This window comes from Electrona antarctica, assembly GCF_951216825.1.
Source record: "Electrona antarctica genome assembly, chromosome: 23".
Lineage (NCBI taxonomy): Eukaryota > Metazoa > Chordata > Actinopteri > Myctophiformes > Myctophidae > Electrona > Electrona antarctica.
Window position 1 is genome coordinate 37852320 of NC_136804.1, and position 17232 is coordinate 37869551.

Below are 17232 nucleotides of genomic sequence, written 5' to 3' on the forward strand. Positions count from 1 at the left end.
GGTTGAGAATCACTACTAGACCGTAAAAATCTTCTCTTATGGGGGGACCCTGGCATATATTTTCTAATGGGGGTCCGCGGGCGGGGCTAATTGGGGTAAATTTGGGGGTCCTTGACATGAAAAGGTTTGCTAACCACTGGCTTATAGTACAGCTTAGCTTATTATAACCCAATACAGCACTACACTTGTTTACAAGAGGGTCCACCTTGTTCAATTCATCAACACATTTAGAGACGTACAAATAGACACTTCTATAAAGTAGAAACAACAGCAATACAATTCAGTGTCTTTATAGCCCCTTTTACCATATATTTTGTGGCAGCGGTGGCCGAACGGATTGCGGAGCGGTCTTGATACCGGAAGGTCGCCAGTTCGAATCAGCGGTCCGACACGTTAAAATTACCACCGCTGAAGTGCCCTTGAACAAGGCATTGAACCACTACGATGAAATGTGTTCTATGAGCAGGGCCTGGCTGGAAACAAGTTCTTGAGCTTAGCCCAGATACCCTGGGTAAATATAGTAATCATTTCATTTCATTTCATGAATTACCCCCTAAGTTATTTTAACTTAAAAGTACCTACAAGCTTTTTTTTTAACTTTTAAATATAAACTTGAGTTCCCTTATTAACTAATTACCACTAATTACCATTTTTAACCTTTTAAGCGTAAACCCTTTTAAACTGCCGGCGGGGGCAATTCATGAGGTGGACAGCCGCTGCCCCCTCCAGCGGGGGCAATTCATGAGGTGGACAGCCGCTGCCCCCTCCAGCTGGGGCAATGGGGAAATTCATGAGGTGGACAGCCGCTGCCCCCTCCGGCTGGGGCAATTCATGAGGTGGACAGCCGCTGCCCCCTCCGGCGGGGGCAATGGGGAAATTCATGAGGTGGACAGCCGCTGCCCCCTCCGGCGGGGGCAATGGGGAAATTCATGAGGTGGACAGCCACTGCCCCCTCCAGCTGGGGCAATGGGGAAATTCATGAGGTGGACAGCCACTGCCCCCTCCAGCGGGGGCAATGGGGAAATTCATGAGGTGGACAGCCACTGCCGGGTGTGATTTTTTAATGTACACCTTATTATGAAATCCTTTATCTAAGCAAATAGAAGAAACAAGCAACACAAACAAGTCTTTTATACTTTTACTTAAAAATATGAATTAAAATAAAATGAAATAAAAGTCATCAAAAGTTATCAATTGTGTCTTGTAACTCGATCAATACAGTTCAGTTCAACAACAGGTAAATGCACTGTTCACTTTTACACTTCCCCAATGCAATGTGAATACAACATTATTGACCTTAGATCCCATCTAAGCCGGCATATATCCAAACCCCCCCCGTTGCAGGCCTGATACCATATTGTCCAAAAAAATATGTCTTCTATTGTGAGTCAAAGGGCAAACTTCCAGTTCAGCCAGGAGAATGGTGGTGTTGTGCGAGCGCTGTGTGAGTGCCTTATGCCTTCGATGCATGTGTGGCCTACACCAGGGGTTCTCAACCGGTGGGTCGCGACCCCTCGGGGGGTCGCCAAATTATTTTAGGGGGTCCCCAAATTATTTTCAAAAAAAATAAAAAAATAAAAAAAGGGTTTTTTTTAAATTTTATTTTCACGATTTTTCAAAAATAGCAGACCTACAAGCTCGTAGCGCGCCACTCGGTGGCGCGCTATGAGCTTGTAGATCTGCTATTTTTCAATAGCTAAATTATAACAATGCTTAAAACACCAAAAGGGGTTCCCGCCCAAAATGGTTTAAGGTTATTGTAGCAGTCAATTTATATTGGGGGTCGGGAGGGGGCGGGGCGGGGGTCCCGAGACGTTGCCAAAGCATTTCCGGGGGTCCCCGGACAAAAACGTTGAGAACCCCTGGCCTACACCATAGACCAGGGGTCCTCAACTAGAAATGCTGAAGGTCCACTAATCATTTTTTGTAAAAAGACTAAGGTCCGGTCCCATGAGCGCGGCGCGGGCCACACAGCGGCCAGCGGAGAGCGGGGCTCTATGCCTGTTTAGTACAGTCACACCAAGACAAGCTTATATAAATCGGATCCCTTCCCAACCAACCAAATTAACCAATACTGGGGTGCAGAATATGGAAATAGAATGTTTCACAAATATTCCCCTCCAAAAATGCACAGCAAATGAGAGGTATTGTGTTGAGGCACAAACAACACTTATTTTTTCAAGTTTCAAAAAAATTAAATAAAAAATAATTAAAAAATAAATTTGTCCAGGGTCCACAGAGAGGTGGTCCGCGGTCCGGTCGTGGACCGCGGTCCGCCTATTGAGGACCCCTGCCATAGACATATAAACGACACCCTTTCCGGCTCTGGAGCGTAATGTGCTCAAGGGAGGGAAAAACGTTCCCCAGACTCCTTGCGAAGCCCCGCGGAAGCATGAGCGTGCGTCACAGAGCGCATGTTCGGGTCTGATAAGTCCCGGGAAAAGATTTGCTGTGATTGGCCAGTAATCCCTTGAGTGGCAGCGTGACGTAACGTGCCTTCCACACTTCCGCCGTACTTCCTCCTTCCCCAGTGTAAATTCTTCCGCCCCTCCTTCAACACACATCGCTCCAACGAACTGCAGCGGCCAATGAGGCATCTATTTTTGAGTGGTGTAACCACTCCTACAACTGGCTTTTGTGTGCAGAAAAAAATGAGCATGGTTGCTATGTTCAAAATAATTTCTGACGTAATTAAATCACACCCGGGTGAACTGGATGACTGTAGCAACCATGCTCATTTTTTCTGCACAAAAAAAGCCAGTTGTGAAATCACATCCGGGTGTGATTTCATTACGTCAGACATTACGTCAGACCACAGCTGATCATGCTATATAAAACCTTACACCACTCAGTTCACACGGGTGTGATTTTTTCTTTTTTTTAAATATCTATGGCCTACACATGCAGGTGGACGGTGAACAATTGACTATATTCAGACCGCAGCCATCTTGCCAGCAAGGTGCTACCTAGGTGCAACTTCCCATCGACAGCCCATACATCCAAACAGAAAGGTCCTGTCTGATTGTATTACACAACGTCAAACTCACCAACATTGCAGCTGTACGAAAAGCTTGAATTATCCTCTTTCTATCCTCAAAGTGTTTGTTTCATAAAAGTCCACTGTAGAGTTGTTATGAGCTACTACTAGCTACTAGCTATTACTTGCAGGTTATTCTTTTTCTAAGTATTGGAGTTTGGAAGCGCTCGTTATCAGTAAAGCAACCTCCTGCTGCCTCCTGCATTATGTGCAAATTCAAAACAAGTGCTACGCATCGGCTGTTGAGTGATATCACTTAGACAAAAATAACTTGCACAGAAACAAAAACTTTACAGATTGAAAGAGGATAAATCAAGCTTTCCCTACAGCTGCAATGTTGGTGAGTTTGACGTTGTTTAATATAATTAAATAGGACTTTTCTGTTTGGATGAATGGGCTGTCTATGGGAAGTTGCACCTAGTTAGCACCTTACTGGCAAGATGGCCGCGGTCTGAATAACGTCAATGGACTGAGCTGGGCAGAGTCAGTCAGAGGAGACGAGGGGCAGGTCCCACGTTGCCAGAGGAAGGTTAGAGCGTTGCCTGGTCGCTCAACCCGCTATCTGGGATGTCTTGCTTCAGGCGACGTCCTCTTCAGGAAGGTTTAGTAGCTTAAGAGATTGACCGCTTCAGCTAAACAGGCTACCTCCTCCTCCCCACTATCATGGTACACTGTCCAACTAGCTTAGCCAACTAGCATGGCACCAAAAAAAAGAAGATTACTCTGTCCCAACTCTGTCTGCCAAGTTTCCCCCCAGTGCCTCCCCAGTACCTCCCCAATGTCTGCCCAGTGCCTCCCCAGTGTCTCCCCAGTGCCTCCCCAGTGTCTGCCCAGGGCCTCCTCAGTGTCTCCACAGTGCCTCCCCAGTGTCCCCCCAATGTCTCCGCAGTGCCTCTTCTTTTGTTTTAGTCCTGCTTGGGGCGCCAGATTGCTCAGGTCCGGCCCTGCACGCAGTCACAGTGACGCTGGAAAACGTCCTTGTAACTCCTTGCCCAAATCACTGTTCATCAACCAGTCCAACACTTGCAACTCAACTCTACAGATTACCTTTTCACTAATCTGGTAAAGACTCTAGAAAACAACAACGTGTGACAGACTGTGTTACATTCTCTCTAGAAAACAACGTGTGACAGACTGTGTTACATTCTCTCATCTTCACTCAGTGCTGCTCTGCTCTCCCTCTCCCCTAATTACACAATGCCCCACACCTGTGCCCAATCTGCGCACGCACGCACGTACGCACGCACGCACTCGCTCACACGTGCACGCACGCGCCAAGACTTTGTGCAACAGTAGGCTGTAGAAAAATAATGAATCTGTTCGGGGGAGAAGCAAACCACGCCCACTTAGGAGACCATTTTTGCCTCTAAAGTGGGGTCGACTATCTTCAGTATATTAAACAATCACACTCGTGTGAACTGAGTGGTGCGATTCCGTGTGGGTGTCCCAGACCCACAGGAACGCGCCCAGAGTGTGGTATTCTCTCTCCCTTCCTCTCTCTCTCTCTCTCTCCCTTCCTCTCTCTCTCTCTCTCTCTCCCTTCCTCTCTCTCTCTGTTTCTAGCTCAACAGCGCCACTTTGGCACCTGTTGGTACCCTAAACATAGGGACATACATACAGACATACAGACATACATAGGGACGGACACGGAGTGGCTGCTCCACTCAAAACTCTGTCAGTTCCAGGAGCAGCTCTTAAGGCCATCAAACTGCTCTTTAACGCTCTGCAGTTGCTCCATGAGACCAGCGGGGGCGCCGTTCTGCTCCAGTTTCTGCTTGATCTGAAAAAGAAATGGAATTAAAACTAACTAAATTAAGCAGAGATGCACGATACCATCGGTAGCGCATCGGAATCGGCCGTATCGGATCGGTATCGGATCGGTCTCAAAATAATACAGATTCTTTAACCCATTTTGACCTGAGATCAGATTCTAAAAATGTCTTCTAGCTACATCCTGACAGTTTTCTGAAAAAGCTATGTTTCTATGTCAGTGGTTCTTCGATTTTTCAAAAAGACCTACAAGCTCGTAGCGCGCTACTCGGTGGCGCTTTTAGCTTTTAGCTCAAACGTTTTTAGCTCAAATCTTTGCTTCTGGGGAGGGTCCCTGGAACAACATATTTTCAGATGGGGAGTCAGTGGCCAATTACATACATTTTTGGGAAAATGTTTGAGAACGACTGACATAGAAACACGAGGTTTTTCAGAAGGCATTAGAAGGCATTTGTAGAATCGTCCTCAGGTCAAAATGGGTTAATAGATCACTGTGTTGTCATGAGACTCATGAACCAACATCTAAACTCAACATCGGGGCTAAAACTGGGTGGAAACTATTTGGACCTTTTCCGGCAGCTTTGGCTATGCAGTGTTGATTTCGTCGACTAAAACTATGACGAAAAAATGACGAAACTAAACAAAAACTAAGTGATGACTAAAAGTAAGACTAAATATATTGACACTTTCTTCAACAGATAAAAACTAGACTAAAATGTCAGGGAGGGACTAGTGGAGAAGAGATCCAGTAGAACTAAATGTCAGGGAGGGACTAGTGGAGAAGAGATCCAGTAGAACTAAATGTCAGGGAGGGACTAGTGGAGAAGAGATCCAGTAGAACTAAATGTCAGGGAGGGACTAGTGGAGAAGAGATCCAGTAGAACTAAATGTCAGGGAGGGACTAGTGGAGAAGAGATCCAGTAGAACTAAATGTTAGGGAGGGACTAGTGGAGAAGAGATCCAGTAGAACTAAATGTCAGGGAGGGACTAGTGGAGAAGAGATCCAGTAGAACTAAATGTCAGGGAGGCACTAGTGGAGAAGAGATCCAGTAGAACTAAATGTCAGGGAGGAACTAGTGGAGAAGAGATCCAGTAGAACTAAATGTCAGGGAGGGACTAGTGGAGAAGAAATCCAGTAGAACTAAATGTCAGGGAGGGACTAGTGGAGAAGAGATCCAGTAGAACTAAATGTCAGGGAGGGACTAGTGGAGAAGAGATCCAGTAGAACTAAATGTCAGGGAGGGACTAGTGGAGAAGAGATCCAGTAGAACTAAATGTCAGGGAGGGACTAGTGGAGAAGAGATCCAGTTGAACTAAATGTCAGGGAGGGACTAGTGGAGAAGAGATCCAGTTGAACTAAATGTCAGGGGGGGACTAGTGGAGAAGAGATCCAGTAGAACTAAATGTCAGGGGGGGACTAGTGGAGAAGAGATCCAGTAGAACTAAATGTCAGGGAGGGACTAGTGGAGAAGAGATACAGTAGAACTAAATGTCAGGGAGGGACTAGTGGAGAAGAGATCCAGTAGAACTAAATGTCAGGGAGGGACTAGTGGAGAAGAGATCCAGTAGAACTAAATGTCAGGGAGGGACTAGTGGAGAAGAGATCCAGTATAACTAAATGTCAGGGAGGGACTAGTGGAGAAGAGATCCAGTAGAACTAAATGTCAGGGAGGGACTAGTGGAGAAGAGATCCAGTAGAACTAAATGTCAGGGAGGGACTAGTGGAGAAGAGATCCAGTTGAACTAAATGTCAGGGAGGGACTAGTGGAGAAGAGATCCAGTAGAACTAAATGTCAGGGAGGGACTAGTGGAGAAGAGATCCAGTAGAACTAAATGTCAGGGAGGGACTAGTGGAGAAGAGATCCAGTAGAACTAAATGTCAGGGAGGGACTAGTGGAGAAGAGATCCAGTAGAACTAAATGTCAGGGAGGGACTAGTGGAGAAGAGATCCAGTAGAACTAAATGTCAGGGAGGGACTAGTGGAGAAGAGATCCAGTAGAACTAAATGTCAGGGAGGGACTAGTGGAGAAGAGATCCAGTAGAACTAAATGTCAGGGAGGGACTAGTGGAGAAGAGATCCAGTAGAACTAAATGTCAGGGAGGGACTAGTGGAGAAGAGATCCAGTAAAACTAAATGTCATGGAGGGACTAGTGGAGAAGAGATCCAGTAGAACTAAATGTCAGGGAGGGACTAGTGGAGAAGAGATCCAGTAGAACTAAATGTCAGGGAGGGACTAGTGGAGAAGAGATCCAGTAGAACTAAATGTCAGGGAGGGACTAGTGGAGAAGAGATCCAGTAGAACTAAATGTCAGGGAGGGACTAGTGGAGAAGAGATCCAGTAGAACTAAATGTCAGGGAGGGACTAGTGGAGAAGAGATCCAGTAGAACTAAATGTCAGGGAGGGACTAGTGGAGAAGAGATCCAGTAGAACTAAATGTCAGGGAGGGACTAGTGGAGAAGAGATCCAGTAGAACTAAATGTCAGGGAGGGACTAGTGGAGAAGAGATCCAGTAGAACTAAATGTCAGGGAGGGACTAGTGGAGAAGAGATCCAGTAGAATTAAAGACTTGTGATTGGTTGCGCTCAGGTGATCTACAAGCTCTCAACACATTAGTACTTTACCTCAGTAAAATACTGCTGGAGGAACTTGTACAGATCTCTCAGGGCAGCGGATTCATCAAATTCATTTTCATGTTTCTGAAATTGAGGCACAATTATTAAAGCACTAGATAGATATACTTTATTTGTCCTTGCGGAAATTTGTTTTGTGCGCAGCAGTCATCAGGATACATGAAACATATACAAACAAACAGATCACACAGTACATTGACAATAAAGAAACAATGCCAACAGAAGGCCACCAGTCATAGTTCCAAGAGGCATTACATCACACTTTTTGCACGGAACTGGGATGGGGCCTGCTTGTTCATAAGTCCTATACTTATGGGAACAAACGATCTTGAGGCCCTAGCCTGCAGAGAAGGTACCATATGTACCGTCACCCTGATGGTAAAACAACTTTCTTTCTTCACTGTAAATCAGTGGTTCTCAACCAGTGGTCCCTGAGGGGGTTCCAGGTGGTCCCCTGCCAAATGATGCAAGTTGTAACCAAATGGACCACGTATTAGATCTTTAACTCTTGAGAATTCAGTTTCATTTTACAGTCTCGAGAGTTCAATTCATAGTCATTCATAGTGTTTGCCTGTTATCTCTCCTAATGGTACCAACATCAATACAACCTGTTATCTCTCCTAATGGTACCAACATCAATACAACCTGTTATCTCTCCTAATGGTACCAACATCAATACAACATGGAAGGAATTGTGGACAAAATCGTATCCAACGACAACAAAATATTCTTTAGTTTTGGCTCTGAGAGGCTAAACGTCCTCATGGAAAACCCCGTCATGGGATTACCTTGGACTCCTCCCTCAGGAAGCGGTTGAATTCTGAGCTGCTGATTGGTGGCTGGTCTCGGACCTGCTTGTAGAAGGCCTTCACTTCCTGCCTGAACTGAGGCATGTCTTTGGCGTACAGGAGCTTGTTGGTTGGTGCATGCTGGGAAAAAAGACACAAAAAACAAGAACAAGAACATTAGACAGGACAGACAGACAGACAGACAGACAGACAGACAGACAGACAGACAGACAGACAGACAGACAGACAGACGGTACCTTCCCCAGCGGTGTGTCAGTCAGGGAGAAGGCGTCCATGAAAGCCTGAGCTACGACCGACAGACAGCCGTCCATGTGGGGACTCTTCTCCATGTCGAACACAAACTGAGGGTTCTTCAAGATGTTGATCCAGAAACGCAGCAGCAAGCTGAGAGGTGGGGGGGGGGGGGGGGGGGGGTGGGGGTGGGGCGGTCCACACACAGTTTAGTTTTAGTCATAGTCTCTTGAATAGTTTTGGGTGCAGTACTTAGTTTAGACAGTTTTTGGTTTAGACTAGTCATTGGTTAGACGGTTAGACCAGTCATTAGTCCTACAACTACAACCTATCTCAAACCCTCACCCTAAACCTAACCTCCCACGGGGCAGCACACCTAAACCTAACCTTAACCCATGTCTAACCAATGACTAGTGTTGTCGATTAAATAATCGTCCAAAGATGAAGGAATGACAAAGTTCTTCAGGGTGAAGTATTGAGAATTTATTAAGAAGATTCAGCAGAGAAACAATATACAGAGAGTGAGGAACAGGCCTCCTTGCCTGTTCCAACAGCCCCTCCGGGCGCAAGCCTCCTCCACCCCATTCTCAGACCGTCCTTATAGTCTTGTCTTAATGCAAATACTAACTGTCCATATACGGATCTGCGCTAAACATAAGGCCGACACAAAAAAGTATACCTTTGCTGACAGCGTGGAGGAGTCAAGTCAGCTGTTAGATTGACAGCTGCATGAATTAGACTGAGCACATTGGTGAGCAAAGAGACTTAATGGAAGGTAGATAAATACACAATAATGCATATATTTGGACTGTAGTTGGCATTCTAAAATTCCCATTACACTAGTCTAAACTAAGTATGCACCCCATGGTTTTCACTTAGTTTTAGTCACATTTTACATTAGGAATGTTTTAGTGTTAGTTTAGTTTTAGTCGACTAAATCTACAGGTGATTTTGTCGACTAAAATGTGTTTTGTCAGGCCTTGAGGCCGGCGTAATGGCTGATTGTATTCACTTGCTGAAAGTAGCAGATCTACAAGCTCACGAGCTTGTAGATCGGCTATTTTCAGCATGCAGCCAAGTGTAAAATGACTTATACTGGATCTCTTGTCCACTTAGTCCCTTCCTAACATTTTAGTCTAGTTTTTATTTGTTGACGAAATTGTCAGTACATTTAGTCTTAGTTTTAGTCGTCACAGCTCAAACTGAGGGTTCTTCAGGAAGTTGATCCAGAACCACAGCAGGAAGCTGAGAGGGCGATCCATGGACCAATAAGAATTAAAGGACCACTTCACCACTTTTCAACCTATGTTCATATAATTGGTCCTCACTAATAATCATGATAAAATGGCACAATTTTTTTCTACTCAGTCTGTGTCTCATAGGAGGGCTGTGGGCAGTTCAGAAACCCGTCCACCAGTGACATCATCATTAGGCAGATTTCTTTTAAACAAGTTCCTTTTACAAAAATGTTTAGATTGTTATTAGCAACTTTTCAGGACTAGAAAGTCTGCAGTTTCTATTAGCTTGAATTCGATGATGTCACTGGTGGACGGGTTTCTGAACTGCCCACAGCCCTCCTATGAGACACAGACTGAGTAGGAAAAAATTGTGCCATTTTATCATGATTATTAGTGAGGACCTATTATATGAAGATAGGTTGAAAAGTGGTGAAGTGGTCCTTTAAGGACGAGAGGGAATGGACCAATAAGAACAGAGTAGGCTAAACGTTAAACATCTTGACCAGACAGCATAGAAGAGGAAGGATGGATGGGGAAGGATCAACATATGGAATGTCAGAACAGGTCAGCTCCATATATGGAGATCTAAGGGTTTGATGTTTGAGGTCAGGATGTAGAGTTGCTGGCCAATAATGATGACATCAGGGATCTCCATATATATTGATGTCATCACGTGATGTCACGAGGCATGACCATATGGGGCGTGACTGACGGGAAATGCACAAATTCATAGTTAACTATAATAAACGTGGCTTTTTCGTTGCCGTTTTTAAGAAAGGAAAAGAGAGGTTTTTCTTTGTTTTGATTTGATCCCCCCCCCCCCCCCCCCCGCATACAAGCCTACGAGTTTGTAGATCCGCTATCTTTGTAAAAGATTGATTGTGAAAACGTGTGCAAATATTTAAATGTATATATATTTTTTAAAGCAAACATTTGTAACTCAAATCTAGAACAACATATACTGAGATGCAGGTCGGTGGGCATAAATACATCATCATTTCCGGTGGTCCTCGATCGGCATGAGAAGGTTTGAGCTCCACTGACACAGAAACCTTTGTAGAATCGGCCTCATTTTCAACATTTTACTGTCAAAAATATACCTTAGAGTTGTTGTGTGGAAATAATAATAAAAAAAAGTCCCCCCATTCTGTGTTTCCTAGAACTGGAGGTCTGAAATCATGAAGGTACATCTTTGTGACGTCACTGAGATGTACTTCATATTGTTACTGATCATGTTCCAGACCTCCAGTTCTAGGAAACACAGAATGGGGGGACTTTTTATTATAATTTCCACAGAACAACTCTAAGGTATATTTGTGACATAGTAAAATGTTGAAAATGAGTGGTATTCCCCTTTAAAGGGTTAAGACTTAAACTGGAAGTGGTTAACACAGGAAGTAGTATGGACCGAGATACAGTATGAACACACACACACACACACACACACACACACACACACACACACACACACACACACACACACACACACACACACACACACACACACACACACACACACACACACACACACACACACACACACACGATCGCACACCCTCTCAGTATCAAAGTTCCCCTTTCTGCTAAAACTTCCTCCATGGAGATTGCAACTTAGTTATAACTGAGATAATCATTTAGCCTCTTTCTAACAACTGGAATCTTTTGTTTTTCCACTAACAAAAACTAAGGCACGATGACTAAAACTAGAGACTAAAAAAAATACATTGATAATTTCGTCGACAAATAAAAACTAGACTAAATGTTAGGGAATGTGATGTAATACAAAAAATCACACCTGTGTGAACTGAGTGGTGCAACTCCCCCCCCCCTCTCTCTCTCTGTCTCTCATTAGCAGGCAGCAGTGCAGCACTATCTCTCTCTCTCTGTTTCTGGCACAACAGCGCCACTTTTGGTAGTCATTGGTGCTCATAGTGACATAGTTAGGTGAACACATAGGTGGTCACATAGTCACGGACATTGCTGTTCGTTGGAGTGGTTCCACCACCCAAAAATTAAAATAGGTTATGAGTTGTATGTCAGTGTACAGTATGTATTAGTCATCTGAAATGTACTTTTAGTCTAGTTCTAAACTAAGACTAAATATCATACCATTTTAGTCGACTATAATGCATCTTGGCGGTGCCTTGATGGGCGACATAATGCCTGATTTATAGTTGGCTGTTTGTAGAAAACAGCAGATCTACAAGCTCACAACGTGTCTCTCTGCGACGCGTTGCACGCGCGCACGCACACTCACACGCACACACACACACACACACACACACACACACACACACACACACACACACTCACGCTACCTGTTGGTCTTCCAGATGTGCAGGACGTCGGGGTCGCTGATCTTCTTGGCGTCCGCCTGCGCGTCCAGGAAGTCAAAGAAGTACTTGATGGCGTGCGGCGCCCTGCCCGCCTGCAGGGGGCGCTCTGGGCCGCCCGCCTGCAGGGGAGACCCCCAGACACCTCTGAACAGGTTCTCTACGAAGGAATGGACAGACACCTGGGGGGGGAGAGAGTGGTTAAAAGGTCCTCAGATCTCAGTGTGATAGAATAGGAAGGTTCAGAGTGGTTTAAAGGTCCTCAGATCTCAGTGTTATAGAATAGGAAGGTTCAGAGTGGTTTAAAGGTCCTCAGATCTCAGTGTTATAGAATAGGAAGGTTCAGAGTGGTTAAAAGGTCCTCAGATCTCAGTGTTATAGAATAGGAAGGTTCAGAGTGGTTTAAAGGTCCTCAGATCTCAGTGTTATAGAATAGGAAGGTTCAGAGTGGTTAAAAGGTCCTCAGATCTCAGTGTTATAGAATAGGAAGGTTCAGAGTGGTTTAAAGGTCCTCAGATCTCAGTGTGATAGAATAGGAAGGTTCAGAGTGGTTTAAAGGTCCTCAGATCTCAGTGTGATAGAATAGGAAGGTTCAGAGTGGTTTAAAGGTCCTCAGATCTCAGTGTTATAGAATAGGAAGGTTCAGAGTGGTTTAAAGGTCCTCAGATCTCAGTGTTATAGAATAGGAAGGTTCAGAGTGGTTTAAAGGTCCTCAGATCTCAGTGTTATAGAATAGGAAGGTTCAGAGTGGTTTAAAGGTCCTCAGATCTCAGTGTTATAGAATAGGAAGGTTCAGAGTGGTTTAAAGGTCCTCAGATCTCAGTGTTATAGAATAGGAAGGTTCAGAGTGGTTTAAAGGTCCTCAGATCTCAGTGTGATAGAATAGGAAGGTTCAGAGTGGTTTAAAGGTCCTCAGATCTCAGTGTGATAGAATAGGAAGGTTCAGAGTGGTTTAAAGGTCCTCAGATCTCAGTATGATAGAATAGGAAGGTTCAGAGTGGTTTAAAGGTCCTCAGATCTCAGTGTTATAGAATAGGAAGGTTCAGAGTGGTTTAAAGGTCCTCAGATCTCAGTGTTATAGAATAGGAAGGTTCAGAGTGGTTTAAAGGTCCTCAGATCTCAGTGTTATAGAATAGGAAGGTTCAGAGTGGTTTAAAGGTCCTCAGATCTCAGTGTTATAGAATAGGAAGGTTCAGAGTGGTTTAAAGGTCCTCAGATCTCAGTGTTATAGAATAGGAAGGTTCAGAGTGGTTTAAAGGTCCTCAGATCTCAGTGTTATAGAATAGGAAGGTTCAGAGTGGTTTAAAGGTCCTCAGATCTCAGTGTTATAGAATAGGAAGGTTCAGAGTGGTTTAAAGGTCCTCAGATCTCAGTGTTATAGAATAGGAAGGTTCAGAGTGGTTTAAAGGTCCTCAGATCTCAGTGTGATAGAATAGGAAGGTTCAGAGTGGTTTAAAGGTCCTCAGATCTCAGTGTGATAGAATAGGAAGGTTCAGAGTGGTTTAAAGGTCCTCAGATCTCAGTGTGATAGAATAGGAAGGTTCAGAGTGGTTTAAAGGTCCTCAGATCTCAGTGTTATAGAATAGGAAGGTTCAGAGTGGTTTAAAGGTCCTCAGATCTCAGTGTTATAGAATAGGAAGGTTCAGAGTGGTTTAAAGGTCCTCAGATCTCAGTGTTATAGAATAGGAAGGTTCAGAGTGGTTTAAAGGTCCTCAGATCTCAGTGTTATAGAATAGGAAGGTTCAGAGTGGTTAAAAGGTCCTCAGATCTCAGTGTGATAGAATAGGAAGGTTCAGAGTGGTTAAAAGGTCCTCAGATCTCAGTGTTATAGAATAGGAAGGTTCAGAGTGGTTAAAAGGTCCTCAGATCTCAGTGTGATAGAATAGGAAGGTTCAGAGTGGTTTAAAGGTCCTCAGATCTCAGTGTTATAGAATAGGAAGGTTCAGAGTGGTTTAAAGGTCCTCAGATCTCAGTGTTATAGAATAGGAAGGTTCAGAGTGGTTTAAAGGTCCTCAGATCTCAGTGTTATAGAATAGGAAGGTTCAGAGTGGTTTAAAGGTCCTCAGATCTCAGTGTGATAGAATAGGAAGGTTCAGAGTGGTTTAAAGGTCCTCAGATCTCAGTGTGATAGAATAGGAAGGTTCAGAGTGGTTTAAAGGTCCTCAGATCTCAGTGTGATAGAATAGGAAGGTTCAGAGTGGTTTAAAGGTCCTCAGATCTCAGTGTTATAGAATAGGAAGGTTCAGAGTGGTTTAAAGGTCCTCAGATCTCAGTGTTATAGAATAGGAAGGTTCAGAGTGGTTTAAAGGTCCTCAGATCTCAGTGTTATAGAATAGGAAGGTTCAGAGTGGTTAAAAGGTCCTCAGATCTCAGTGTGATAGAATAGGAAGGTTCAGAGTGGTTAAAAGGTCCTCAGATCTCAGTGTTATAGAATAGGAAGGTTCAGAGTGGTTAAAAGGTCCTCAGATCTCAGTGTGATAGAATAGGAAGGTTCAGAGTGGTTTAAAGGTCCTCAGATCTCAGTGTTATAGAATAGGAAGGTTCAGAGTGGTTTAAAGGTCCTCAGATCTCAGTGTTATAGAATAGGAAGGTTCAGAGTGGTTTAAAGGTCCTCAGATCTCAGTGTGATAGAATAGGAAGGTTCAGAGTGGTTTAAAGGTCCTCAGATCTCAGTGTTATAGAATAGGAAGGTTCAGAGTGGTTTAAAGGTCCTCAGATCTCAGTGTGATAGAATAGGAAGGTTCAGAGTGGTTTAAAGGTCCTCAGATCTCAGTGTGATAGAATAGGAAGGTTCAGAGTGGTTTAAAGGTCCTCAGATCTCAGTGTTATAGAATAGGAAGGTTCAGAGTGGTTTAAAGGTCCTCAGATCTCAGTGTTATAGAATAGGAAGGTTCAGAGTGGTTTAAAGGTCCTCAGATCTCAGTGTGATAGAATAGGAAGGTTCAGAGTGGTTTAAAGGTCCTCAGATCTCAGTGTGATAGAATAGGAAGGTTCAGAGTGGTTTAAAGGTCCTCAGATCTCAGTGTGATAGAATAGGAAGGTTCAGAGTGGTTTAAAGGTCCTCAGATCTCAGTGTGATAGAATAGGAAGGTTCAGAGTGGTTTAAAGGTCCTCAGATCTCAGTGTTATAGAATAGGAAGGTTCAGAGTGGTTAAAAGGTCCTCAGATCTCAGTGTGATAGAATAGGAAGGTTCAGAGTGGTTTAAAGGTCCTCAGATCTCAGTGTTATAGAATAGGAAGGTTCAGAGTGGTTTAAAGGTCCTCAGATCTCAGTGTTATAGAATAGGAAGGTTCAGAGTGGTTTAAAGGTCCTCAGATCTCAGTGTGATAGAATAGGAAGGTTCAGAGTGGTTTAAAGGTCCTCAGATCTCAGTGTTATAGAATAGGAAGGTTCAGAGTGGTTTAAAGGTCCTCAGATCTCAGTGTGATAGAATAGGAAGGTTCAGAGTGGTTTAAAGGTCCTCAGATCTCAGTGTGATAGAATAGGAAGGTTCAGAGTGGTTTAAAGGTCCTCAGATCTCAGTGTTATAGAATAGGAAGGTTCAGAGTGGTTTAAAGGTCCTCAGATCTCAGTGTTATAGAATAGGAAGGTTCAGAGTGGTTTAAAGGTCCTCAGATCTCAGTGTTATAGAATAGGAAGGTTCAGAGTGGTTTAAAGGTCCTCAGATCTCAGTGTGATAGAATAGGAAGGTTCAGAGTGGTTTAAAGGTCCTCAGATCTCAGTGTTATAGAATAGGAAGGTTCAGAGTGGTTTAAAGGTCCTCAGATCTCAGTGTGATAGAATAGGAAGGTTCAGAGTGGTTAAAAGGTCCTCAGATCTCAGTGTTATAGAATAGGAAGGTTCAGAGTGGTTTAAAGGTCCTCAGATCTCAGTGTGATAGAATAGGAAGGTTCAGAGTGGTTTAAAGGTCCTCAGATCTCAGTGTTATAGAATAGGAAGGTTCAGAGTGGTTTAAAGGTCCTCAGATCTCAGTGTGATAGAATAGGAAGGTTCAGAGTGGTTTAAAGGTCCTCAGATCTCAGTGTGATAGAATAGGAAGGTTCAGAGTGGTTAAAAGGTCCTCAGATCTCAGTGTGATAGAATAGGAAGGTTCAGAGTGGTTTAAAGGTCCTCAGATCTCAGTGTTATAGAATAGGAAGGTTCAGAGTGGTTTAAAGGTCCTCAGATCTCAGTGTGATAGAATAGGAAGGTTCAGAGTGGTTTAAAGGTCCTCAGATCTCAGTGTTATAGAATAGGAAGGTTCAGAGTGGTTTAAAGGTCCTCAGATCTCAGTGTTATAGAATAGGAAGGTTCAGAGTGGTTAAAAGGTCCTCAGATCTCAGTGTTATAGAATAGGAAGGTTCAGAGTGGTTAAAAGGTCCTCAGATCTCAGTGTTATAGAATAGGAAGGTTCAGAGTGGTTTAAAGGTCCTCAGATCTCAGTGTTATAGAATAGGAAGGTTCAGAGTGGTTTAAAGGTCCTCAGATCTCAGTGTGATAGAATAGGAAGGTTCAGAGTGGTTTAAAGGTCCTCAGATCTCAGTGTGATAGAATAGGAAGGTTCAGAGTGGTTTAAAGGTCCTCAGATCTCAGTGTTATAGAATAGGAAGGTTCAGAGTGGTTAAAAGGTCCTCAGATCTCAGTGTTATAGAATAGGAAGGTTCAGAGTGGTTTAAAGGTCCTCAGATCTCAGTGTTATAGAATAGGAAGGTTCAGAGTGGTTTAAAGGTCCTCAGATCTCAGTGTGATAGAATAGGAAGGTTCAGAGTGGTTTAAAGGTCCTCAGATCTCAGTGTTATAGAATAGGAAGGTTCAGAGTGGTTTAAAGGTCCTCAGATCTCAGTGTGATAGAATAGGAAGGTTCAGAGTGGTTTAAAGGTCCTCAGATCTCAGTATGATAGAATAGGAAGGTTCAGAGTGGTTTAAAGGTCCTCAGATCTCAGTGTTATAGAATAGGAAGGTTCAGAGTGGTTAAAGGTCCTCAGATCTCAGTGTGATAGAATAGGAAGGTTCAGAGTGGTTTAAAGGTCCTCAGATCTCAGTGTTATAGAATAGGAGGTTCAGAGTGGTTAAAGGTCCTCAGATCTCAGTGTTATAGAATAGGAAGGTTCAGAGTGGTTAAAGGTCCTCAGATCTCAGTGTTATAGAATAGGAAGGTTCAGAGTGGTTAAAGGTCCTCAGATCTCAGTGTTATAGAATAGG

The 17232-nt window shown here is 43.8% G+C and overlaps 1 protein-coding gene across 1 annotated transcript in view; it reads right to left on the bottom strand.

The window, feature by feature from the left end:
* Window positions 1–4678: 4678 nt before the first annotated feature.
* plxnc1 (plexin C1) overlaps window positions 4679–17232 on the bottom strand; it is a gene marked incomplete at its 5' end in the record, with an annotated part of 76867 nt that continues 64313 nt past the window's right edge. The window contains 5 exons of the mRNA XM_079494797.1: window positions 4679–4817; window positions 7431–7505; window positions 8228–8368; window positions 8485–8632; window positions 12036–12232. Of these exons, the coding sequence (XP_079350923.1) occupies window positions 4713–4817; window positions 7431–7505; window positions 8228–8368; window positions 8485–8632; window positions 12036–12232 (666 nt within the window). The 3' untranslated portion in view covers window positions 4679–4712. The remainder of the gene's footprint in view (window positions 4818–7430; window positions 7506–8227; window positions 8369–8484; window positions 8633–12035; window positions 12233–17232) is intronic.